We start from the raw sequence: 25,406 nt of genomic DNA on the forward strand, positions 1-25,406 counted from the left end.
GCCGCGGCCCGGCGCGATGCTCGGCCTCCAGGATTCCGTCTTCTTCGAAATTAACATAAAGTCTCTGCTAAAAGCCTGGAGCAGCAGCAGTAAGTATGTCGCCTTCGCCCAGGGCTACGGCGTCCTGGCGGAAATTTTTTGCGCATGCTGCTGTGTAAAATTGCACTTTATAGGCAGAGTTTTTATGGTCATCCTGCGCGCTGGGTGCAGTATGAGAGACAAGCAAAGTGCTCTCCGCATCCCAGTTCTCACGTAAGAAAAAATAAGCGTTTATGTTTTCTTGGGTTGTAGTTGTTTCACTCCGATAAAGTTGCTTGCACCCGTTGCTGGCTGGCTGCGAGAGGTGGCAAACAGCTGCCAGTCCCTGCAGTGTTATCTGACACTGCAAAGCACGAAATGTTCCCTGAAGCAAAAGCAATTATCTGCCGAGCGTGTATGTGTGTTAGAGTGGGTATTATTTTTGTACCATAAGTGTATCAGTGCAAACCCCTTATTTTATCTGGAAATGGTGTCCTCTTTGATCTTCTAAATGGCCCAAACGTAGCATTTCTGTGAGGATTTCTTGTCTGGAATTGAAGCAGGAAAAGCAAGGATGCTGCTCCCGGTAAAGACGGCCACTGTGTCCTCAGATCACCCCCTCGCACACGCTTCGCTGCGGGGTCTCGGCCCGGGAGCTGCCCGCGCTGTGTGGCGGGCTCTGCTGCCGGGAGCCCAGCAGATTAATGAGAGGACGCTAGGAGATACCGCAGATTTCACAGTTGTACATCAGCTAAGATCGTACGTATTTTATGTGTCTTAAGTGTCTTGTATTCATAAAGATGAAAAACAGCTCAGGAGGAGGTAGCTGGCGTCTCAGCTTTAAGTTAGGTTTCATTAATCATTGTTTGGGGTGTACTGAGAAGCTCAGTTTCCGTCACCAGACACTTCATCAAAATATCCTTTCCGGGATTTTTATCCTGATCTAGCTTTCTGTGGGTGATAGTTCATATGTGTCTGCTTTGAAAGAATTAGTATTGAGTTATGGCACAATATGTTTATTAATCAGTCATAGGAGAGCTTGCAAGTGGATACTGAATATGCCTTAATAACTTATTCATACGTAAGTTTTTTTCTTTGCATTAATTGCTTGAATTCATATTTTGGACTAGTAACTTCTAGACTTCTGATTTTAATTTAAAGCAATGGATATGTCTAACAGGCATCTTTATAGGTTTTGCTTTTCACTTTTTTTTGTTTGTGTCTTAGAATTTAACTGTCGCTGTTCCAAATGGTACCATGTAACAGTGCTTTAAAGTTGCTATTGTTCTTGCTGAAATGAAAGTAATCAAAAGGGAATTTAAAAAAAATACTYTGCAGTAAAAAATGCAGGTGCTTCATAAAAATGATTAAGAATCCTTAAAGTTGATTTTATTAATAAATATTGTTTCTAGATTAAAATAAACTGTAGGATACATTCAGATATATTAAATTCAACCTATAATTAGATAAAGTAAATGCTGTATAAATAAGGAGACGAATTGCAGAGTCTAGATTAGGTAATTGTGTGTCAGCTGTTGTAAAATAAGAGGTAATAATAAAAATTAATAACAAGGAATATCTGAGAAAAGGTTCTGTATGATGTTATGTGTTCTCCCTTATGTCCTCTGTTACGTAAGCACAACAGAGAAAGATGTTTCTGAGTCTTTCTTAACCAAGTGGTACTTAAGATGATCTGCTAATGAAGGAGGGTTTTTTTTTCTGTTAACTAATCAGATTTCTATTTTACCCTTTTTCCACAATTTTCCCTTTTGTGAAAATTGACGTGGTTTTGACGTAACTGCATGCCTAGTGTTTCAGCATATGAAAGTCACATTGCAATGTCTTTCCCCTGTGCAGCGCAGCTAGGAGCAGACCTTTAGATTAAGTTTATAATGCTTGGATTTAAGTATTGTAATTCATGCTGATACCTTACTGAGCTGAGTTGAGTGGGTGAACTAGTCACTTTTCTTTTAATACATTTTCTAGTCAAGTGATGCAGTATGTGCCGAATAAGGAATTATGCAATATTTATGTTGAGCAATGTTTGAAAATTCAATAAAGTCACATATACTGAGAAGTTGCATAAGTTTTTTTTTTCCGGTGTTTTTATGCAATTTTTACATGTCCATGCTACTTTTTGTGGGCTACTAGATAAACTTAGAATTTTGTATACTAAAGAATATTGAAGGAGGAGTATGCGTACTTCTGTACAAACATAAAAATAGACATCTGTAAAGAATGTTTGGATGTATAACAGAAACTCAGCAGAGCTCCATGGGTCTGGYTTAAGGGCTTGCTTAGCTGGCGTAATGTTGTTGCAGTGCTGGCTAAGGTTTTATTATAGTTGATCTTTCTCCTTTCAGTAACAACAATGAAGTGACATTCGTATGGCCTAGTTTCAAAACACTGTCTCTGTGCCAACAGTTTTAGGCATTACTTTTTTTAAAGTAGTCAGGAATATTCATTTTAACCGACTGTGCAGTGAGGGTGTTTAAGAATGGACTTGCTTACTGAACTTGTGGATGTAATTGAGACTTTATGTTGGCTCTTTTCAAGGCTGCACAGCTCCATAGTATGTAAGGAATCTTAGATATGATGATGAATCTCAGTTCTGAAGAAAAAAAAATGCGTATCTTATAAGGTACATATTCTGATGTTTAGTTTAGCGTACTCTGAATAGGAGGTCTTTTTAATGATTCTTCTGAAGTTTTTGGTTTTATAGCAAAATACATGTTGTAACTGTTTATGTCAGTGTAAGAAAGCTCTCAGTTTTTGCAAACAAAAACTTTGATAAAAGGAGATCTAGATGCTGTCAGAATTATATTTAGTAGTACAATTTACGTGTTCAAAAAACAAGTGTGGTGCTTCTTACAGTGAAAAGCATTATGTAATTGAAACCTTTCTTTAAGATAGGACATATATTTTAATGAAAACTATGCATGTGGTCTTTTTGAGGCTTATGGTCTGTAGACGGAATCAACTGCTTCTCTGTAAACAGGACTGTGTTCCATTGCTGCCTTTTAAAAGACCTTCTGTGTTTCTAATACTTTACTGTATTAATCATCTTTTCAAGTCAAGAAATAAAAACTATTTCTTAAGGATAGAAGAAAGCAACAAAAAAGCTGCTGTCTTTCTAATAACTCTCAATAAGCTTCCTATTGCTATGGTAAGTTCTGGTGTGTGTATTTGGTAAATAGTATACCTGTCCTTTGTGTATTTATGTCTATCTTTAAGCTCATCTGTAGCTCATTACGGTACCTCTGTGTAGGAGGTAATTCATGAATTTTCTTATCAGTTTGAGTCACAAGTCATGCACATGGTTTATGAACTTTGTGTCAGCTTACACAGTTGAAGAGAATGGCACTGTTCTTAAAGTTATGTCTGCCAAAACTGAACTGAGGCCATTGTCCTTAACTTTTTTTCGTGCAGGATATGTTAAAAATGTTTTTTGAAGGTAGTATATCATATCTGTGAACAAACCCATGGTAGGAAATCAAGCAGTTGTTTAGGAAAATATTTAATAAAATCGTAAATAAATGGACACACTTCTTTTGTATGCGCACATAAAAGGAAAGAAAACTATTGGAGCTGTGGATGCAAGGTACTGACGGGCGTTTGAAAACCAGGGAGATGTTTGGATCTTTTCTCTATACATGAAAAAAAAATCAGTTGGACTTGAAAAGAGTCACTTAATCTTATAGGATTAGCTTGATTGAAGAGTTCATTCTTTTACAAATCAAAAATTAACTGTTGGTTTTCTCAAGAAAGGTTCTGTTCTGATAATACACTATGTTAAGTTTTGAAAATGCTACTAAATCCCAGTGTGACTACTGGAGATGGGGGGGCCCAGAAGGACAGGGAGGGATTTTTATTTTTTTCTTTGTTTACTTGAGTGTATTTAAGTGTACTTTACAGTAGTGAATTTAATTGCTATTCTCTTCCTAGCACTACTGCAGCAGTAAGTTTGCTGCTGTAGAAGGAATAGCATACTTGTAATGGCTTCTCCATAGCTTGATAGTTGTTATTTAAAAGTATTTGCCAGTAGATACCACTGAATAAAATGTGAATGTGTCAGAGTTCTTTTGTATTTTGAGTAAAAAGGGATTATGGAGTGTAACCTCTATATTTGGCTCTATTTCTCAACTTAGGTCTCCTTTAATGCATTTCCTGGTATCTGATGTTAGCATACATTCAGTTAAATGAAATGCCAGTGACATGTTCTATGTAGTAAAATCTTATTTAAAGACAAAATAGCTATTTAGAGGAATTTATTTTCAGGGTATGGTTGAGTGGTTGTTCAAGAAGGTCTACAAGTGGATCTAGGCTGGAAGGGGACAACTGTACTGTAAGTAAATTCTCCAAACCTGTCAAACCGTATCATTATAAAGCTGAACAATACCCAGAATGCAAAACTGAATCTTTTGAAGTTGTCAGACTTTTTCAGTCCCACTCCATTAGTCTGAGTCAAATGAATAGGATGAAGATGAAATTTCACAAGGTGACAAACTGTTCACTTTGGCCAAAATGGGCAACCTTGCCCACCACTGTACAACCTTACCCACTTTTCACCTGCCATCTCTGCTACTTACATCRTCCCTTGATGAGCTGATTAGGTTCTTAAATAAGCAGAAATTTTCCTGGAAGAGTGAAGGAATTTTTTGTTTGTGTATTTAGCAAACTGAACCATCCTAATTAAGTCAGAGGACAGTGGACCTGAGGGCTGGTGTAAGAAAAGGGTGAGGACAGCTGCCTGCAAGTGAGAGGCTAGCAGCCTCTTTTCGTGGCCCTGAGTGGAGGTCTCAGCTCAGCTGGATCATTCAGCCTTGCTCTCACATGTATTGCGCAGAAGCCTCCTTTATATTTGCTCACTTATCTTCTGCATGACTGAAGCTGTGTGATTTTTGGATAGTCTAGCTTTCACTGTTGCTAACCACACATGCATATTTATTTTTTTCCCTTTTTTTTGCCTAATCTATTTGATGCCCTCAGTGTTTAGCTGAAGATCTTTTTCTGTTTTTTTGTTGTTGCTTTTGTTTTGGAAATAATGTTTCTTATTTATTCAGTGCATTGTAATGTGTACATGCATGGAAATGTTGTGTGGATTGGCCATATGGGCATGAATGCTTATTAGGGAAGCATGTGTGACTAGATTTTTACAAATCAAAAAGTAATGTTTTGATGTTTTGGGCCTTACTTTGGACTTTTCTGCACATTAACACAGTAAACATGTTTTGTGGATTTTTTTTTTTGGAAGATTGTGTCATCTTTGTTCTTTCTAATAAAATAACTTTCTAATAAAGTTGCTTGTRTAGTAGTAAATGGAGTATGAGTTGGGATATGCATTATTTAATTTTATCAAGCATAAACATACTAGAATGAACTTTTTTTTTTGGTATATTCGCTATTAGAGCCATAACCTTTTGCTAAATTCATAACTAGATTTTGTAATGATTCAAATTGCAGATAAGAATGCTTTTGAATGAAAAAATTGGCCAGAATGCAAACCATTCTGTCAGCGAATGTTGCTAGAATAAAATGCRTGCTGTGCATGGACTTCAGGAAAGCTCCAGATAAACCAATTGCAACAACCCATATCACATACCTCATTTCTGCTGACTTTTTTTTTTTCCCCCTTTCCTTTTTAAACTCTAGCTCTGGTGCTTTTGTATTTGAAGAGGAAAGGTTCAGACACTAGAGATTTAATAGCATTTAAGAGATCACTGACAAAACAGTATTTATTTAAAAGAAGTAGTTGACAACTTTAAACCTCTATATGGAGCAAAAYTGTTGTTTGCTATTATATCTTGCTTGCATAGATTTGCAGTTTTCTCCTCTATGGAACAAATATTCTTCTTTGCTCCTCTAGAAAGAATRATGATGCTAGTCAGAGTGAACTTTTAATTCTGTTAGATAAATTGCCAAATAGAGGGTAAATGTATACTTTAAGAAGAAAAGGTAATTTTAAGTCATAAGAGGTACTTGTAATCTGAAAGATACTGTACCATGCTACCGTATATACAGAAGTTAATTGTTTGGACTCTGATATTCCTGGTTGCCTGTAGTAAGGTCACAAGCAAAGCTTTATATTAGTAAGTCTTGTGGAAACTACTTTTCGTGAGAAATTTAATTGGAGTTTACTGGAACATTATTTGGATAATAGGTTGATAAGCAATAATAACATACCAAAAGAAAATGTTATGRTATAGAATTATGTATTTTTTTTAGTTTTAATGACATTAAGATTATGATATTTATTATTGAAATGCTAAGGTATAGAAAGAAATGAACTTTTTATCATTGACTTTGCATTGGAATATCTAATGAGACTAATCCAGGAGTAGTTATAGGTCAATAAATATTTTAAGTAAGTTGATGGTCAAAAAGCTAACTTAAAGCTATTTRGAGATGGAGAATGTTTCAATACAATTACAGAATTAAGTATTTTATGACTCTGCTTTTATGTCAGTGGATGTAGTTGAGACAAGAAGAGCAAAGTATACTTTAAAAAGCAGGGCTGAATGGACAAATAAGATTTTTTTTTACATTTTCTTGTTCTTTTAAGAGTGAAGAATAATTTTAAAATTCAAGGTGAAGAAAGAGGGTTTAGACTACTAAGAGTTTAAACCAAATAAGCAAACGTTTTGGAACTTACAAAATAAAAATGTGTATGAACAACAGTAATAGTAATTGGTTTCTTGCCTCAAGAATTAATTGAGATTTTAGAAGTAATTCATCTCTCAAAGGGATCATTGGAAAACATAGGCTGGAAGTAGAAATGACTGCTCTGGTTCTGCCTGCCTGGCACAGCTGGCCTATGGTTCTGTGAAAGTTTCAACTTTCTTGTTTGCAGCTTCCGGTCTAGCTTACTGCCACAGAATAGAGCGCTGGACTAGAAGGATATATTAATGCCTTAAACCCTGACAAATCAATAGTAACTAATGGATAATGTAAAGAATCATTATATTCACAATTGCTACCTAAGTAGCCTTGTGAATTGTCAGTTTTCTTCTTCTGGCCTCTTTTATTCATCATCCCTATTTGCTTCCTTTGCTGAGCTAAAACATAAGTTCTTCAGAGCAAGAACTTTTGTACTTGTGTAGGTGCTGGTATGTTTGGGTCACTATTGAGTAAAAACTCAGCTGGTCATTGTACAACTGATGTTAGGTTTAGAAAACTCAGTGTTCGACATCTCAGTGGAAACCTGCCTCCTTTCTCTCTCTAACATCTTGTTTGTGCCAGCTGTCAGCAGGACATACCATTTGGGCCAAGTATCACCAGACTTTTACTGTTCTTTCAGCTACAAATGAGGTCTTGTCCTGGAAAAAGGCAAACTAGCAGTCGACACTTCAGTTTATTTTTATGATGATAAAGCAAAGACAGAAGGAAGCTAGCCCAGATGTACTGMGTTTGGGAAGTCCACAATGTTTTGGATAGCTAGTTTAATAAYATTTGGACTTCTTGGCATTTCAAGCTGCTACTGTTTTTACCAGGGTCAGTTTCTTCTCTCCTCTAATAATGCTCTTACTTATCTGTGGTGCAAGCGAGTTGTTCCTTGGCAGCATTTGGTACATCCCTTCTGCTCCTTTCATCTGTTTCTTTCGTCTCAGAGGCTTCAGTGTTCAGTTAGCAATGGTAATTTTTTTTTCAACGTCAAGGGTTCCTGCTCCTTGTAGTTTGACGGACCTTTTCTTACACTCAACAAAAAGGAAGTGAATTAGTGTTGAAATAAGAGGTAAGAAAAAAAAAATCCAAAGATCTAGTTTTACCTAGCTAGAGCTTTAAAAGGGTAGAGACTAGTTTTTATATATRTATTTATATATGGTTATATATGTTGATGATCCAATTACTTTTTTTTCCTTCCTTGGTGGACGAATAGAACTTTACTTTGTCTTTTGTGGGTTTAGTGAACTTCTAGTCAGCTCAGTAGTGAAGTAGATTTTTTTTATAGTGTAATTAAAACAACTTTTTTGATGTTATCAATACTTGACTGTACAAACTTAAATATCATATCAGCGGGGGAAAAGATTGGTGATGAGCTCTGGATGTGAATCTTGACTTTCTAGGTCACCAGTTTGCATATAACTCAACAGTGGCCAAAGCTTGTTATCGTTTCATGGTTTTGCATTTGGTCTTACTTCAGGTGTCAGCATTAGAGAACTCGCTGTTTGCAGTTCGTGGTAAATCTTGAGGCCCTGATCACTGATAGAGGCCTCTAGTAACTGCTGCAGCACAAATAGCAATTTTGGCAAAAGCTATGCGACTGCTTACCTTGCTCTTTGCTTGTGCCTGTCCCCTACTCTCCCATTTGTTCCATTGTTAATCTGGCTTTATTAATAAATTCTGTAGGCTATTGATTAAAGGAAGGTTGATGAAATAATATGTTTTCTTAAAATAGGTACAGATTTTGCCTAAGTCATATATTGGTGGAGATGAAGCTAAGGTCCAAAACCTTGACTAGGGAAGTTGAGATTTGCAGGGCTGAGTGGGAACAGTAGGGCAAAAGATAGAACACTGTTTTCTTAATAGTATACCCAAGCAAGAATGAAGCAAGGTATACTGATAATGTATTTTGAAAATGAAGCAATACTTACATATTAAAATTTAGAAGGTAGCTGCATTGGCTAGGTATCCATGCTAATTCTGGTTAGTAGCCTAAGTGACTGACTTTCTTTCTTTTTTTTTTTCCTCCGCATGTAGCATGTAAGGAGAGTTGTGAATTAGATGAGCATTTTTGTGATATACTCTGCCAGAAAATTTGCCCTCTGTTCATGAAGAGGGCCAAGTGTTGGTGAAGTTTTAAAACAGAATCTTRGTAGCTACTTAGCTTTCTTCCAGTATATTTCCTCCCTCTCTTTTTTCTTTTTTTTTATTTGTAGTAAAGTGTTTCAAAGTCATCTCCTAAAAACCATACAAATTCTGCTCCTGTCATTGATGGCCAAGCCATAATTGGTGCCAGTGCATACAGTTAGAGCCTTAGTGATTTTTCAAGCCTTAAACTCTTGTAGTATTCAAATCGTTACAGTTCTGGACGTGGCTGTTATACAGTTGTCCCACCTCCTTACAGAATGCCTTCTTTAAAGTACAAATTTTATTATAAAGGTTGTTTTTCCTGTCCATTAGTATGGAAGACCTTCAAACAGATTTTACCTTATTTCATTTTGTGGGTCAGTTCCTCAGTTATTTGCTATTTTGTTTGTAGACTGTAGATATTTTCTATGTTTTTGTGTCTTCCTGCAAAAGTACCACTAATTTTAATACACAATTTGCATCTGACAACAGTGTAGGAAATGCTGCTACAGCACTGTATAAACAATGTAGCAGATATAAATATGGACCTTATAGAAGGAAAAGGGTGTAGGGCATACACCCTTGCATTTTTTTTTTTTTTTGATGATAAAAACTGAAATAAAACAGGTTTTGCTCACTGTGTCATACTTGCAAGTCCCAGAACATGCTCAAGAAGTCCATCCAGCAGCTGGGCAGAGTGTCGGTTCAGCACTAAGGCCCCAAGATGCTTGTGTCTAGTTCTCGGGTCCAGGATCCAGACAAGGATGATGGTTGTCAAGCCTTTGTTGGGTTTTCTGAGTGGTTTTTAGGTTGTGAACCATGTGGGGGTTTTGGATATGCCTTTTTGTACCCTTTTGGAACTGACAGCTGCCTGTGTCTCCGTGCTGTCCCACCTCTGAGTCATTAGGAGCCATGGGGGTTCTGGGTGCCTGGTGAAAGCACAGGTAGATGTGCTGGGGTCTCGGTGGCCTGTTGGCTGGAGGCTGTGCTGTGAGCCCCTCCAGCCCTGCCGCGTGTCCCTTCTGGGGCCTCGCACCCACACCGTCCCATGCCTGCCCATCTGAGCTGCTCTGCAGCAAACACTGCAATGCTCACTGCAGTTCATAGGAACTGTAACTATCACTGTGTAGTGAAATATGATAAATGTTTRTATTTTGGAGAAAGCAGGCTACTTTCTAAAATAAATTAAAATCAAATTTTTAAAAAATAAGATGAAAGTTGAGGAAGTTTGGATAAAAAACCCTTTATTTTCAGTAAAATACAGCTCAATCTTTTAAATCACGGTTTGGCCATGTGTTTTCTGGACAAACCTATTTTTATTTCAGATGTAACTGTCCTCCCTTGTAGTTGACAAAGAAGCTGTTAGCTCTGAAAGCTTGATACATTTACAGTGGCTAAGAATAGTACTGCATGACACAGTATTGTTTTCTTACATAGGTCTAGTATGCCTCTGGTTATATTGACAGGCTACGTGAGGATTTTGAGGCAGCGTTGTGTTATGCTCTTATGCTTTTACTTTCTTTGAAGACTTAAATCTCAGAAGAGTTCTCTATTTTTCTAAGAAGTTGGCAAAACTTCAAATTCTTGTTAGTTTTGTTTACTTCTATGTGTAATTAGCATAGACACATTTCTACAGAAAGTAGAGTTAGAAATCTAAGTGCTTCATGTCTAAGTTTTTTTTCTCCATATGGTTAACTAGGGCTTCATGTGAGCTCAGTGCTATTGAGCTTATGCTATTATGTGAATACTTAAAAGTGCAAAGAACCTCAAAACACAGTTCCCTTTTGCTAACTATAGCAGCAAAATAAATGTAAGCAAGCCAGAGATCAATCCTGAACCTGATTTTTGTATTCATCAAACTTTCACACACACAAAAAAGTGCTCACTGATTTAGCACTTGACATAGCTGTTGTCCCCTGGAGCTGGCTGACTGAAGGGACTCTGCTCAGAAGAGTGCGTTTGGTAAATAGGAGAACATAGTGGAGGCAGCTAATTTAAAACAGAGACTTTGCAACAGTGTAACTAATTTCTCAGTAGTTAGTTGCTTGTGAAATGAACTTAATTGTAGCAGATTAGTATTACTTGAAAAGATGTTTTTAATGTGCCATTGTCAAGAAATTTATGCTCTAGTTTAAAAATAAGCAGTCTCTCTTGTACACTAAAACTTTGGTTAGAGTTGTATTGGGAACTGAAACCCATCAGAGTACAGTTTTCAAAAGTGCTGATGCCTCTCAGTACAGGATAAAAAACCTTTTACAGAGCATCTTCAGAGTATCGTTATTTGGGGAACAATTAAAGAAGTTGGACAGTTACCTCATTACCTTGATGTGCAGAAAGCTGCTGCTGCTTTTTGTTTGTTTTGTTTTTAATCCTCAAGGAACTTGCTTGTAAGAATGTCCTTTTGAAAATGTTGATTTTTTTTTCTTTTCTTCTTGGCATGTTTGTGTTAACATGTGACAGATTAAGTTAGTCTTCAGAGATTTATTTTCCTCTTCAGCTCGTACGCTTCTGTGTAGGATTAGTAGACAAAACTGACAGCATCAAAATGCAGTTCAGTTCTTTCCTGAAATTGGTACTTAAGGCAYGAGATTTATTCTAAACCTAATTTGTAGCTTAAACATACTCAAATTCTCAAATGTATTTATTCTTTTTTTTCCTGTGTGTACATTTTACACTTTAATTTTCAAATATAATAAAATATCAGCAATACCATTAAATTGCTTCTGGATACTTCACTAGGCAGTTACTTAAAAAGATGAGAAACTGCTCTTTAAGTGGATCTTGTCTAGGGAAATGTCATACCTTTCTGAGCTTTAACTCATAGAAGTATTTTTCATCTGAAATATTAATATGCTAAGAAAGCTATCTGATTCCTTTATAGATTTTTTTAATAAGATTTTTATGATATGATTTGAAATAATTATTTATTTTACAACTGATACTTTAGAGTTTGGACTTTTTTTCCAAAGACTCAGGAAGGGTGTCGGTTTGACATTAATGAGGATAAAAGCCCTTTCCTCATTCTACTGTGAGCTGGGATTGCCACCTTCTCGTGAGGAAAGAATGGGGGCAGAAGGAGGACTGTAAAGAAACTACCTTGGATTGGGCAGGGCAAGATAACCCTTTGCAAAAGCTTCTAGTGTCTGAGATTATCATTTGAAATAAAACCAAAAGTAAATTTGTTGACTATTTTGTCACTATTTTCTCTTTCAGTACAATATAAAAATAGAGGKTTTTTTACATACATGTCCATAGATTTTTTTGGTAGAGTGTTTTTTATATTCTTCATTCTTCAAAGGGAGGATAGGGAAGTTTATTGTTTCCTAAGAAATCTGTGGGTTAGGAAAGATGGAAAAAGACGTTAAGTTTCTTTTTCTGTTTGCTGCTTAACAAAGGCATGCCTATAATCACCTTGACCTTGTTGTTTGTTCTTTGTATGTGTGTTTGTTTCTATGTTAAAAGGAAACAAAGCGTGAGATACAATATGGTTGTAATGATAGGCATAGAGTTAAAATTGTCTGCGCAACCAGTTATCATTGTATCTTTATTCCTTCTATACTTTAGCCTTGCCTTTTATTTTTTTGGGTACTGTTTCTTAAAGCCTTCAGTTTAGGGTTGAGATCTGCTTTCCTTCCTGTTCATGCAATCGGCAWACCGTAAATGCAAAGTAAGTATTCAGAGTAAGTTCACGCTCGTTGTTGTTGTGGAATGCTGGGCCTGTAACTTATAAAACAATGTATGYGGAAATTTGGAATAAACATTTGTAAAAATACTTCTTTTTCTTTCCCTTTCTACTCTTACAGTTCTCTGGCCTGACTGGCTTATCTTTATGCCTCCCTTTGCTTCTCTTACACCTTTTAATTTAATACTGCTTAGCCAAGCATTGATCTTTTTTGTTGCCTGTGTTAGATCATGCTTAGCACAGAATTAAGAGTCTTCTCAAGGGACACATCATCAATGTATTTTCCCTGCTACGGCTTTCAGTGCTAGTCCAGGAAGGAAAAATAGTTTTCTTCGCTAGCAATAAATGTTCTGTATTTTTTTTTCATCCATGGGTTGAGCAGTGCACTTTTTTTTAAACTAGGTAGGAAGAGCTGRGAGGAGAGTGTGTGTGCATGTGTTGCAGTGAAAAATAGTAGTACATAGGTGTTTGTCTGCAAGCTTACCTGTCACTTGAGTCACTAGAAGGCGATCRCTCAGCTGACCATGAGTCATTCTGCAGACTGCAGTCCATAGGCCATGAAAAGTAATTGAGAGAAACCAAAGGCAGCTAACAGACTTAAATCTGCTCAACAGGAAACTGCATCTCCCTCGAAGCGCCCCCTGCCCCAAATGTCTTCTAAAGGCAAAGTCTGGAAAACACGGATACATGTGGTAGGATTATGCGTGAATGGTAGGGTCAAATGGACCCATTATTTCTGGATTCTTACTGGTGAAGCTGGGTAGGTGCTGCAGCTGGGTTGGGAATCCAGCACTGAGTAATGGGAAGGTATCAAAATTTTGCCTCATCAGAGAAAGCTCTTAACAGCTCATGTTTGTAAAGAAAAATTTGATGGCATGAATCCTTGGAACTGATGCTAGATAAATAGATACCTGAACTCRGCTCTTCCAGTTGTGTTTTTTACTCCAAGAATTAATTTAAGGAAAAGAGAAAACATGTTCAGTGCTTTTACAGGTAATAACCTCTCTACTGTCAAGTGAATGCACAGTACTATCTAAAAGCAAAAACCATGATTAAAATGGTGATGAGCTGGAGTGAATTAGGCTCCACTGAAAGTCAGGGAATGCTGCTAGCGCAAGCTTAGTGCTGGCTTGGTTTCCATTTGCCTGAGGGCAGATGGATCAGAAGAACTAACAGGACAGGTCAAAGTTATATTATTCTATCTGTGCTTTCAGTATTTAAATGAAAGTAGTCATCTTTACTCCTCTTGCAGTAATGATTTCACATTAAAAAAAATAAAAATCAAATATTGCTCCTCAAAATGAGTAGTGTAGGATTTTTGTTTGTTTACTTGCTTTTTTTTTTTTTTTTTTTTTTTTTTTTTTTTTTTTTTTTTTTTTTTGCAGTTTAACACTATAGAAGCCCAATTTGAGATGTAGGAAGTTAAGAAACAAATTGAGGGCTTTTATTCTTAATTCGTTATTATTTTGAGGAAATATAAAATTTGTAGATGAGTGAAACTTAATCAGTTAAACATGCTCAGTTATACTGTAATGTTTTAAAGGAAATGGAGATATCAGAATATATTGCTGTATTACTTGACAACACAGCACTACTACTTTCTTTGTGCTATGTGAAGGATTTTGATGGTAGGTCATACTAGGTCTTTGCTATCAGTCTGCTGTGAAAGAAGGCACTAGATAACAGCTGTGTACCTGGATTCTTACTGGTGTAACACCTGGATACCTGCTGCGGTATCTTTGCTTTCTCTGAGGAGTTTGCARCTGGGTTATAGAGGTGCTTTCCGGCAGAAGTACATATATAAAATCTAACTCGTATTATTATTTATGCAGCATTAAGTTGAGTTGAAAGTTATTGTTATGGTTTATATAAAACTTCAGTACAGTGAATGCATTTCTGAAGATCAGCCCTGAGAATTTAACCAACAGCATTGATCCTTTATGTTCCTGCAGTTGGTTACACGATGGATTGTGTTCTAGGTTACGGACAGATGAAACAGGCTAGAGAAACTCTTTTATCGTTTATATTCCCTTAAGCTGATCATRTAGCTGCATGGAAAGGGCTGTCTGATGCTGAAGTAAAATGCATTAAAAACATTTGTAATTTTGATGAGTGCTATGAAATAATTCTGTTATCTTTCCAAGTGAAGGTTTTTTTTTGAAATTCAAAATATTTTTTTTCTTTTTTTAATTAAAGCTGTTTATCTGAARAGGTGGTTTATTCTTTGCTGGCAATTGTTCTAGAAAGGGAATTATTTAAACAATGCAATTTTAATGGCTTGACACTTTAATGGTCAGGATTTCCTGATGTGATGCCATAATCAAGAATGACTGGGCAGGACTTGAGACAATTTAGTTCAAAAACAATTTCCTTTTTTTACCCTCTCCCCTCCTCTTCCTTCTTCCCAGCTCCCGAACCTTTGTGCTTTGTCATTGGCTTTCCAGCTGCATATGTATGCTTTGCTCTCTTCACATCTTGTGCTATCCAACTTATTCATGAGTTTCTCCTTTTTTCTTTTCTCCTTTGTCCTYTCTCTCACAATAATCTGTGTGTATGGTCTGTCTATGAGTGGTAATTCTTGCACATGCTCTAAGTAATTTCAGCCAGTATTTCCCATCTGTGTCCCAGCTCTTGTGTTGTTAAGGAATTTTTTTATGTATAAATGTAAAACTGTTCCTATGTAAACTTTAGTGTTTTTTTTTCAGTGTGTTTGTTTTGTTTTCAATTTCTTGTTTGTAAAGCTGGTTACTTGCTCCATAGGTGATGTTCTTCCCTGCCATCTTGTAGTGAACAGATTAGAGTTATGTGGCCTGGGAGATCAASTGAGCTTTCAGCAACTGTATTTGTGGTTGTAGCTGCTTTTGCAGCTCTGGAGTCTGTTCTCCGTGGACAGAATGAGCTCGGCAGCCACTAGTARTCTAGTTCTGACCTTAGTTCCTTAGATCTCCTGGCACTTCCTTGAATGTCAGGTCTGAATGTCTGAGCTCTTTTTCAACCGTTATAGTCCTTAAGAAAAGTGTCTGTGTTTTCTACCTTCCATAGGTATCAAATAYCTGCATGTCTGATTTAGATACTTGTACATGGTAACGTGTGGCTGTGGTTCCTCCTGTTCAATCTCTATTCTGTAGAGAAGCGGGTTCTTCATAGACAGCGTGAGGATGGTATGTTATTGCYCTTCTGCCTATTCTTAATTATTTCAGTGCTTTTTTCTTTTTGAACCTGAAGGAAAATTTTGCCAAGGGATAAATACTTAAACTGGTGTTTTGAAAATCGGTAGTGGGTGCTCCTTTCACGTATGAGGGAGGTTTAGAGAGAAGCTTTTGGTGAGCTGCTGCTTCTCACCTACTTAAAAAGGTAAGAGGAATGACTAGAATAGTCTTTATTAAGAAAGTCAGCATGATTTACTTGGTGAAATTCCTACCACAATTTTTCTCTTCTTGTGTATCTGACTTTAGGTGAAAGATGTACTTAAAATATTTTTCCTGATTTTTATCTGTGTGATTTTGGTTGGGGTTAATTTTTATCCTTCATGGGGCTAGTCTGTTCTGTCTGTYCTAGATTTTTTTTGAAAAGTAGTAGCATACCTGTTTTATTTTGAGACTTCTCAAAATAAGGTGGAGCAGAAACTGCCAGATAATAAGTCTAGTGTGAGATGGGAATATTTGCCARTTAGACTTTGTTCAGCCATTAAAGCAACTAGGTCAAAAGAATTTATTTTCTTTAGAATACTTGCCCAAAAAGTCTCTCAAAATTAATACTAAAAAGGGAAAAGTGGGTTTGGGACAGAGAATGTAGTAACAAGTCTCACAAATATGGGAAGAGCTTAAAAGAAGGAGAAATGTCTTCCAAGGATTTGTGTGTGTGACACACATRGACTGACTTACTATTTCTGCAGGCTGTAATCGCAGGTGTGGAAATGATGGAGGAGAAATTTTCTTGAAACTTTCATTGATTTTTATGAACAGTGCTTTGAAGTATTATTACCGAAGAAACTTTCTCTTCTCATTTTTCCCCTATAGGATACAGTCTGGTTAGATTTCTGGAAAGTATGTCAAGTGAAAACTAAAAATACAGTGTCAGAATCAAATTGTCTGAGGATTTCACAGTGGGGAAAAAGACTACTGAGTCTTTGGAAAGGCAAGACCACTTAATCCTGAGGAAGAAGCTCAAATTTGAGGATGATCAGTAGCAATAAAGACTGTATCTGCTGGATCAGCTGGGGTTCAGTACAGCTAGAGCTGGTACAGCAATAAACCCAGCTTATGAATGGATTCCATGAAGAACCACCAGTGGTAGACAGTCTGGGCAAAACAGTGTGAAACACCTTGGTGTACTCAYGTTGTCAAGTGCTTCTGCAACCAGGTAAAGTGACTGGATCAATGAATAGTGRATAGTGACTGCACCTCCTCTCACACTCTGAAAGCAAATTCAAATCACTTAAGTGAAAACGTGACTGAAAGAAATAAATCACTTTAGAATAATTTTAAGATGTGTATTTCAGACACTTTCCYCCTTAGTGTTATTTTTAGTCTCTGAGTCTCCTTAAAATAGCACAGTGTTTTGGGTTCTTTTTAACCTTTTGTTTTTTGAGTTCTGAACAGCATTTCCTTTTCATTGGAGGTGCACTGCATTTCTTGTGTTGGGAGATTTTCGATAGTTGTTTTGTAATAGCTCTTTCTTTGTTTTTGATACTTAGGCTGGAAGCTAAGATTTGGAATGTACATTTGTCGTTAGAGAAGATTTTCACCATTTCTCCCATTCAAATCATCAAACATGTTCATGGAATGAGTTTTCGCTGGTGTGAGCTCARGAGACTTTGGAAACAGTAGAAACAAGATAGTATATAGCAGTCCCACAATTACACTTACTGAAGAAGTTGTCTGCTCTAGAAAACAGTACACTGGTCTGGGAGGCAGGAAACCTAGATTTAACTCTTAGGCTGTGCTCATAATTTGTTGGGATGATATTGGTCAGATTGAGTCCTCTCTTTGAGCATCAACTCCTTTTTTTAGGAAAAAAACAACAATTTCTTCAATTAGATACCTGAAGATTTTTTGCTAGAGAGCACTAACAGTTGTAACAGATATTTTTCCACATATATTAAAAGCACTTCTGTGGGATAGAATGAAACGTTCTAGAGTTTATCAGGGTAGGAGACAAAGAGCTTAATTTAATTACCATGAAGTAATTATGCAGATAATATTTTAAATCTTTTAAAATTTTCATACTCTCAGCTGGCTATTCAAGCACTATTCTGCAACAGGAAGCTTAAAGGAGTTGTGATACTACCTCTGCTGCAAAAATAATGTCAAAAAACCCTAACTATTAAAATGTAGACTATGTAAAATGATTTACTACCTTAGAAATTAGCATAACAAAAATCCTATTTGGTGAAAACTATACTGTGTTGAATATCCATGTTCTGTAGTTGGATAGTGTATTTAAAATACATGGAAGAATTCTGGATATGTTTTCAGCTGTCTTGGGAGAGAGGAGATATCTGATGGAACTTCTGTTTCAGTCTAACCATTTAAAACTTCCTGAGAAAGAATAGGAACTAAAACAGAGCAAATTTCAATTAACACATGAAAAACTTTGAGAGGACCATTTAATATGAACACTTTGTTAAACACAGAATAATATTTTTTWAAAAAAAGTATATGAAAGCTAAAATTAATTACTTTGCATTAGCCATCAAGTGAAACACATTCACCCTCTGTCACAGGCTGATGTGGARTAGGTGGTTACCTGTCGTTTCTTGCTTTGTACGCTTGAATCCTGAATAGCACCATTCGTTTAAATGGGACAGTATTACACTCAAGTACTTGGCTGCTTTTGAGCAATATGGAGAGAAGCAGAGTGGTGAAAATATCATTCTTTAATATAAATTTATGTATAAATAAACTTTCATAGTTCTGRATGTTTTTTGTATTTAACATGAAGCAATTTTGTCTCTAATTCAATGAACATCAGTGTGTATTGCTTTTTGACCTAGTGTATACCGGCTGTCTCATTATTCTTCGTGTTGTTTTACTGTTCCCCGAAACTGTCCAAACAAGTCGGTGTGTTCCTGGCAACCAAACACTGCTGTTTAACAGATACTTCCTACAGCTCTCCAAGGGCACTTGCTGCCAGATTTCCCGTGCAGCACCAGCTCCCATCAGAACAAACACACAGGATATTTATTTCAAGTGAATAACAGTTAAAATGTTTTCAGGCAATTTGTGAATGTAGTGTCAACATGTTGTTTTTGAACTGTTACAGCTGGTATGATTTTTGGTTCCAGATTTCATCCTGTAGTTAAAACAAACAAACAAACAAAAAGCAGGACAACCAAAATGGTCTTGATATAATAGATTTTAATTTTTAAAAATAAGGCCCTACAAAAGAGGTTATTGTATTATTGACATCTAACATTTCTCTACGAAGTCAATTTTAACTAGAGGAAAATAGTAAAAAACTGTTGGTGGAGCCAAACGAAAAAAAAAACCCAAAACAAAACAAACAAACAAACAAAAAAAGCCACTAGTCAGTGTTGTGTTCCTTAAATTATTTTGGGGAAAATACAAAACAATTTCTTCAAAGAGAAAATCTACTTCTCTTTTTTTAGAAACCAAATGAGTCAGTGTTACCTTGTTCTGAAGAGTGTTCCATATTTTGTAAGCTGCCTATACTCAAAACTTTTATTTTCTTAGGCAGGTAAGAGCCTCAAATAGTTTATGCTCTTTCAGCTTTAGTGGCAAAAAGTTATGGAAAGAAATYATTTAATCCTGCCCCATAATGAGACTTTCTGTTAAATATGGTGTTTAAAATCCACATAGTGGTGGATTTTTATTGTTAGCAGTTTTAAGTTCATGAGTAAATGAATCCCAGTGAACATAGTCAAGCAATATTATTATCCAGTATAATTAACAAATCTGATAACAGATTTTGGCTTTCCTTTAAGGAGCTACTGTACAACTTCTTATTAAATAGACAATTTAGTGCTCTCTCCCTTTTCCTTCCTATGTATTTTTTCTTTTCTCTCTCTCTCTTTTTTTTTTTTACACTAACTTACTAGTTTTACGTAGCAGATAGAACACAAACCCTGTTATATATGAGATAAGAATCACTAATATGAACTGTTATCACAGTCATGAATTACAGAGTACTCAGTAAGTTACTGCACAGTAAGTCAATCCTAATCTTTTATTCTGCCATTGGAATATGCTGGCATTTCAACAAAGATATCTGTAGTCTTTTCATGACAGTATTTAAAATTGCTTCGGTGTGACATTTTTCTCKTGTTTTAGGGGTACATTACAAACTGAAGAATTTGTGTATGTAAACATAAGTTAGTAATATGCTTTACTGTGGATTTACCTTATCTCTGCATTGCTGTTGAAAGAAGAAAAAGGCGATTTSCTCTTCTTGTTTCCCTTTCTTCTTTGTGCTCGCACAGGCGTGATGTGGCTAAAGTTAACCTGGGGAAACAAAGACTACGTGTGCTGCTTCTCCAGCTCAGTTCACTACGGAGCTACGCTTGCTTCTGTTTGCACAGAAAGAGCATGGTACAGAGCGTATGAATGAGTCTTTTGACAATATTGTTGCATATAGCATCTGAAAGAGTGTGTGTAAAATTATAACCTAGGCGTGGGGTTCGTGGCACTGTAGACTGATCTAAGGCTGTCACGGTACAACGTTTTCCTGGCTTCATGGTCGTGCTTTCTGCCTTGCACTGAAATTTCTGCAGCAGTTCAGGAAGCTGAACTGGCTGTAATCCAATTGCTTCTTTTTTCCTTTTAGGGATAGGTTTTTGTCCAGATTTCCCATGCTGAGTTGATTCACTAAGTTGTCACATGGGCAGCAATGCAGGTGTGAGGGAGACAGCCTTACAAGTTGATTTGTCTGCAGTATGCCTGATTTTCAACTTAAGCTGCCTCGGAACTTCATCCTTGGCAAGAGAAACTTTTTTTTCTTTTCTTTCTTTCTTTCTTTTTTTTTGTATACTTTAAAAATAAACATAGTAAGACATGTTTCATATTGAGGGTTATATGACTACTGCCCAATGCAAAATAAAGATAACATGTTCAAGAAGACCAGTTTTTGATGTTCTCATGATTCTTAAATTGCAGGGCTTTTCAAGGCAATTTTTTAAAAACTGCAGAGTGAAATGTTTTGTGTAAATGCGTTCTTAAGACTTGCCTATATAGGGCAAATCTCAGCGTCCGTGGGTGAATCCAGAAGGTTAGGTCTAGTTTTGGGAACACATTAGTTCTACTCAGCTGACGTCCAGGGAGATAAGAACTGGTCAAATACCAGTTTCTCATCATTTAAGAGTATTAACTGGACAGGAGCTGTGCCATGTTCCTGTTAGTCCTCGGTTGGGATGATACGAGCATCATGGCACGCTCCAGTAGGTAAGTCTAGAAGAAGCCAAAGTAGCTGCTTTGGGAAACTTTCTGTGACCAGACACAACTAACAAGGCTCAAGAAGAGGTTTAAACATCTCTGGTTTCTTGACAATGAGATATCTTTTAGCTTCAATTTATGTGACTTAAAATAATGAAAACCTTCATATTTAGGATAGAAACAAATTTAATTAGAAATGTGTAGTATCTATTAGAGTCCTTAGGTACCTTTTATTTTATTTTATTTTTAATTCTTCTGCAGGTGGATATGGAAAGAGTAATTCAAAATCTGTATATGTTGCACTATTTTTGTGTGTTATGAATCTCATTCTACAGAGTTTCTTGTAGTTACCTGCTGTGGTCAGGAAGGATGTATTCGTTCTCTCCCCTTTTTGTCTCCTCACATGTGTGTGCTTTTTTTCTTAACACATAATGTCTCTCTTTACTGCCTTTGAAAGCATCAGAGTTTGAAAATGACAGGAGCAGCATCGATGTTGGAGGATGTACACAGTGATTGTAGTGAAATTAAAGAAAWTTTTTTTAAAGTGCCTGACATATGCGTGCTTCTGTACTGAGGGATAAACCACTCATCAGATTCGGGATAGGAAAGGAATTTTCTTTCAAGTCAAATGTTTTGGGTGGTTGTTTTCCTTTGCAGCGTGCACTTCAGTCCTCTTCCAAAAACCTTTGTGCGTTTTCATCTAGCAAATTTCCACTGTGAGGATCTGGAACATGGCAGTATCTTTGATCTCTCTGCTTGTGCTGTGTGGCACATGCTTTTTGGTGTCTTTTAGGACTGCTGTTGCCAAGATCAAGATCAAAGTGTTGTAGGGCTGTTGAGAATTGCTTTGTGGCATGTGGTGCACATGCATGCGTGCAGGGAATAGCTGGCTTGTTCCTGGCACGTCATGTTTTGCTGCCTCAATTCCAGGGAAGTCGGCTGTGTGACCTTGGCAATTCCTGCCAGCCCATAAGGAGATGGACTGCAATTTAAATACTGATCCAGGAGAAAATAGTGTCTTCCTGCAGCTTGCTGATTGATTTTTTTTTTTTTTTTTTTTAACAATGATGTTTTGATAGAACAGCAAGTTTGTATCAGAAACACTGAGAGGAAAAACAAAGTTCATATGTTTCAATCACAAGCTTAAGAAAGGTATACTTCATTTTTGATTAATGACTGAACTAGTGATAACCATTCAGTTTTCACTTGTGCTCAATTGTTAACTTCAGTAATGCATTTTTATAAATTAATGAGGKTTTTTTTGGAAGAAAAATGCATTATGTAAAATATAACTTGCTCAAGTTATAGAAGAAGTCATGAATGGCATAGATTGAAATGGAGGAAGATTTGAAGTGAAGTACCAAAAGGTTTGGTCTCTATGGTAACTGGTATTTTCATGAATGAGGTGAACAATGCAAAATTGTTTTAGTAAAAGATGTGGATAATATTTGGTTAATAGGAATTGTGCATATACAAATTGAAAACATGAAAATTTTGAAAATTAAGCAACATTGGCCAAGTGCATTTAACCAAATTTTAGCCGAAATTAACCTAAAGAAGCCTACCTGAACGAGTTGCAATATCTAATAGAGTAAAATAGACTGAGAATAAACTCCCAATACAATCATCTTGGGAGGAGAAAGGGGAAATCCTGATATCAAAAGCTAGCACTCATTAATATCAAATCTTAATATCAATAAAAAAAAACCCTACTGTCACGGGATATGCTACAGAAATATTGGACCTTTCTGGGTAGATATGTTGCATCAGTAGAAACACTAGTAATTCTTTTGATCTATTGTTTGCAAGACGAGAATTGTGATCATTTACTCTGCTTAGACGAGTATGTGTTAATAAGTTCTGATAGCTGATTTTCAGTACTGTAATTCATATTGGACAATTACTATAATAATTCGTTTTTATTCGGTGCTGAGGAAGAAAAATAAAATCAAAGTTTGATAAATACAACATAAACTTAGTAAATGATAGTTTCAGTATAAGAGTGAAAGTTCTAATTTGTAGACAAAGAAACTAATATATCCAGTGTTATTTGTACTGATTGATGAGTTTGTATTGATTGACGATTGGTCTGTTTTCCTGACAGGGAGCAAGTATTCTAGATTTGTAACTTGAAAGTGGAAAGAAATAATGAGCTTAAAATACCTAGGAAAGGTTTGGAGTTTTGTTAGGAAAATCAGTTTAATGATGCAAAGTGCTAAGAGAGGTAGAGTTACTCTGATACCAAGTAGAATCTTAAACTTCATCAATAATTCATAAAATATCAGAGCAAACAGATGCTTCTCACACTTTAGCAAGATAGCCCAGGAAGTACATTTTACCTTTTAATTTTTAGTCATGTAGTATTTGAACTGAAGATACGCGATATTAAAGGCTCTAAACTCCATTGTGATCGAAATCCAGTTGCCTTCAGAAAGAGATTGTTTACACGTCTCAAGACAATTCTACATTTTATCAGTAATAAAATATGTTATATTATCTCTACTCTCGTATGCAACTTAGCTTTAGTGTGGAATTTCCCCTCTAATAGGAAAAAAAGATTGAGTATTATAACTAGGAATTTTCTACTTCTAATTTTCAGAATTTACTATGTGAATAGCTGTATGTGGTGGAAGGAAAGGTGAAGAAGTGGCAGATATTGTGTTTAGAAGTTCTGGTCCTTTATAACTCTTTAATTTTCTTTTTTTCTAAAGCCTCCACACCACCCARCAGAGTAAATAAACGCAGAATTTCTCCAAGTGTCGTTTCCACCTGGGAAAAGAGAGGCGTCATCATGTCCAACATTACTATTGATCCAGATGTCAAACCTGGCGAGTATGTTATCAAAAGCCTCTTTGCTGAATTTGCTGTTCAAGCTGAAAAGAAAATTGAAGTTGTAATGGCTGAACCTTTGGTGAGTTCTTTTTTCTTAGTATCTGTTGAAGTGGTCTTGCTTTTTATCATATGTATGTTTGCTAGGAGGGAAAAAAAGGTTTTGTTAACTTTTCTCCAAGAATGAATAGCCCTCTGCAAACAGGATGCTACCTGTTTTATTGGCAATATTTTATTGACTTCAGCCAAAATTATTCATAAGTTTGTAGAATTAGAAATAGTGACATAAAATATGTTCCAATGTTAATGATGCCAAGCAAGTTACCTCTTGATGTTTCTGTGAAATAGTATTTCAAGAATGAATTTTAAAGAGAAGATGTATTTGATTTGTTTTCCCAAGTAGTGTTAGCACTAACACTAACACTTTGCAGAACATAGTAGTTAGTGTGCATTATAGATAAGCTGAAATGCAAAATTCTGTTGGTAATCCAGACTTTATGATCTTGAAATAAATGGATATTTTTAAGCTCAGAAATTTCACTCAGTTGTAGTTTTTGATTTCTCTGAGTGTTAAAAGCTGTGACTTTAACTCTGTATCTTTTAAATGTTTTTGGTATACAAAAGTGATTTACCATCCTAAAGTTAAATGGGAAATGCCAGCATACCCTCCAGTCTCCAAGTATGACCTGTAAAGAAGTGCATTGCCACTATGATCTGATCAGAGCTTTTTCTTAAATAATACTACTTTTTGAAGTATAACTTAWTGTACAAATGATGTCTCCCATATCATAATGTAACTTCCAGTGTTCAGTTCCTCAACATGCTTGTCACTGTGCTTTTCCTCCTCCTATTCTTCTCTTAGTTCTCTTAATAAATTTACTCTGATGACATTTTGTAGTGCAATTTTTTTTCAGTCCTTTTAAATCAAGGATGCACATGGTCTATAGGGGAAGAGAGCTCTCATGGGCCACTTAATATTTCACTTTATTGGTGAAGACTGATGAAGTACTTGGCATTTAGGTAAACAAAATACAATTGTTTTACAAAAACACACATTTAATGGATATAATTGCGAGTATTTTACATTTAAAATATTAATAAGTTCATAACTTTGTGTACCTGTAAGTATTTAACATATCTCCACACAGTTAGCATATCTTGAAGGTTCTTATTCACTGTTATGCAGACTATCGTCTGTCTTACAGAACACCAGTAGGCCGTGATCATGACCCTGCTATGTATGGGCATGGTATCAAGGAGAGTAAACTTTTTTTTTTTTTTTTCCCAGTTCCTGTGAGTAGCTTTAAATAGCTAAAATTATAAGTTTGTCCTTCCCCTACTTCCATGCCTCATTTCCTATGATGTCTCAAATTTTGTACAAAATGCAGCAAATGCACACTGTAGCTACAGCTTACTGTAGTCACATAGTCATTCTGTATATCATAGAATCACAGAATTGGTAAGGTTGGAAGGGACCTCTGGGGATCATCTAGTCCAGCCCTCAAATGAGTGGCTGGTATGGGGATTGAACCCGCGACCTCGGCGTTATTAGCACCATGCTCTAACCAGCTGAGCATGTAGTCACATGGTCATTCTGCAGACTAAAGATGACATAATCATGTAAGAGCAGTATATGATTATGTAGAATGAGATTTCCAATAAGTTATACGCATAAGCATGTTGAATTAAGTGTACTGTGG

At 36.2% G+C, this 25,406-nt stretch overlaps 1 protein-coding gene across 1 annotated transcript in view; it reads left to right on the forward strand.

Annotated features, from left to right (window-relative positions):
- Positions 1 to 25,406, forward strand: part of FRYL (FRY like transcription coactivator) — a 145,913-nt gene that overhangs the window by 16,153 nt on the left and 104,354 nt on the right. Inside the window, exon 2 of the mRNA XM_085322719.1 lies at positions 23,589 to 23,788. Coding sequence (XP_085178845.1) covers positions 23,589 to 23,788 — 200 coding nt within the window. The remainder of the gene's footprint in view (positions 1 to 23,588; positions 23,789 to 25,406) is intronic.

Source organism: Rhea americana, unplaced genomic scaffold, assembly GCF_003343005.1.
Source record: "Rhea americana isolate MKP2758 unplaced genomic scaffold, rheAme1 scaffold_8, whole genome shotgun sequence".
NCBI classification, from domain to species: domain Eukaryota; kingdom Metazoa; phylum Chordata; class Aves; order Rheiformes; family Rheidae; genus Rhea; species Rhea americana.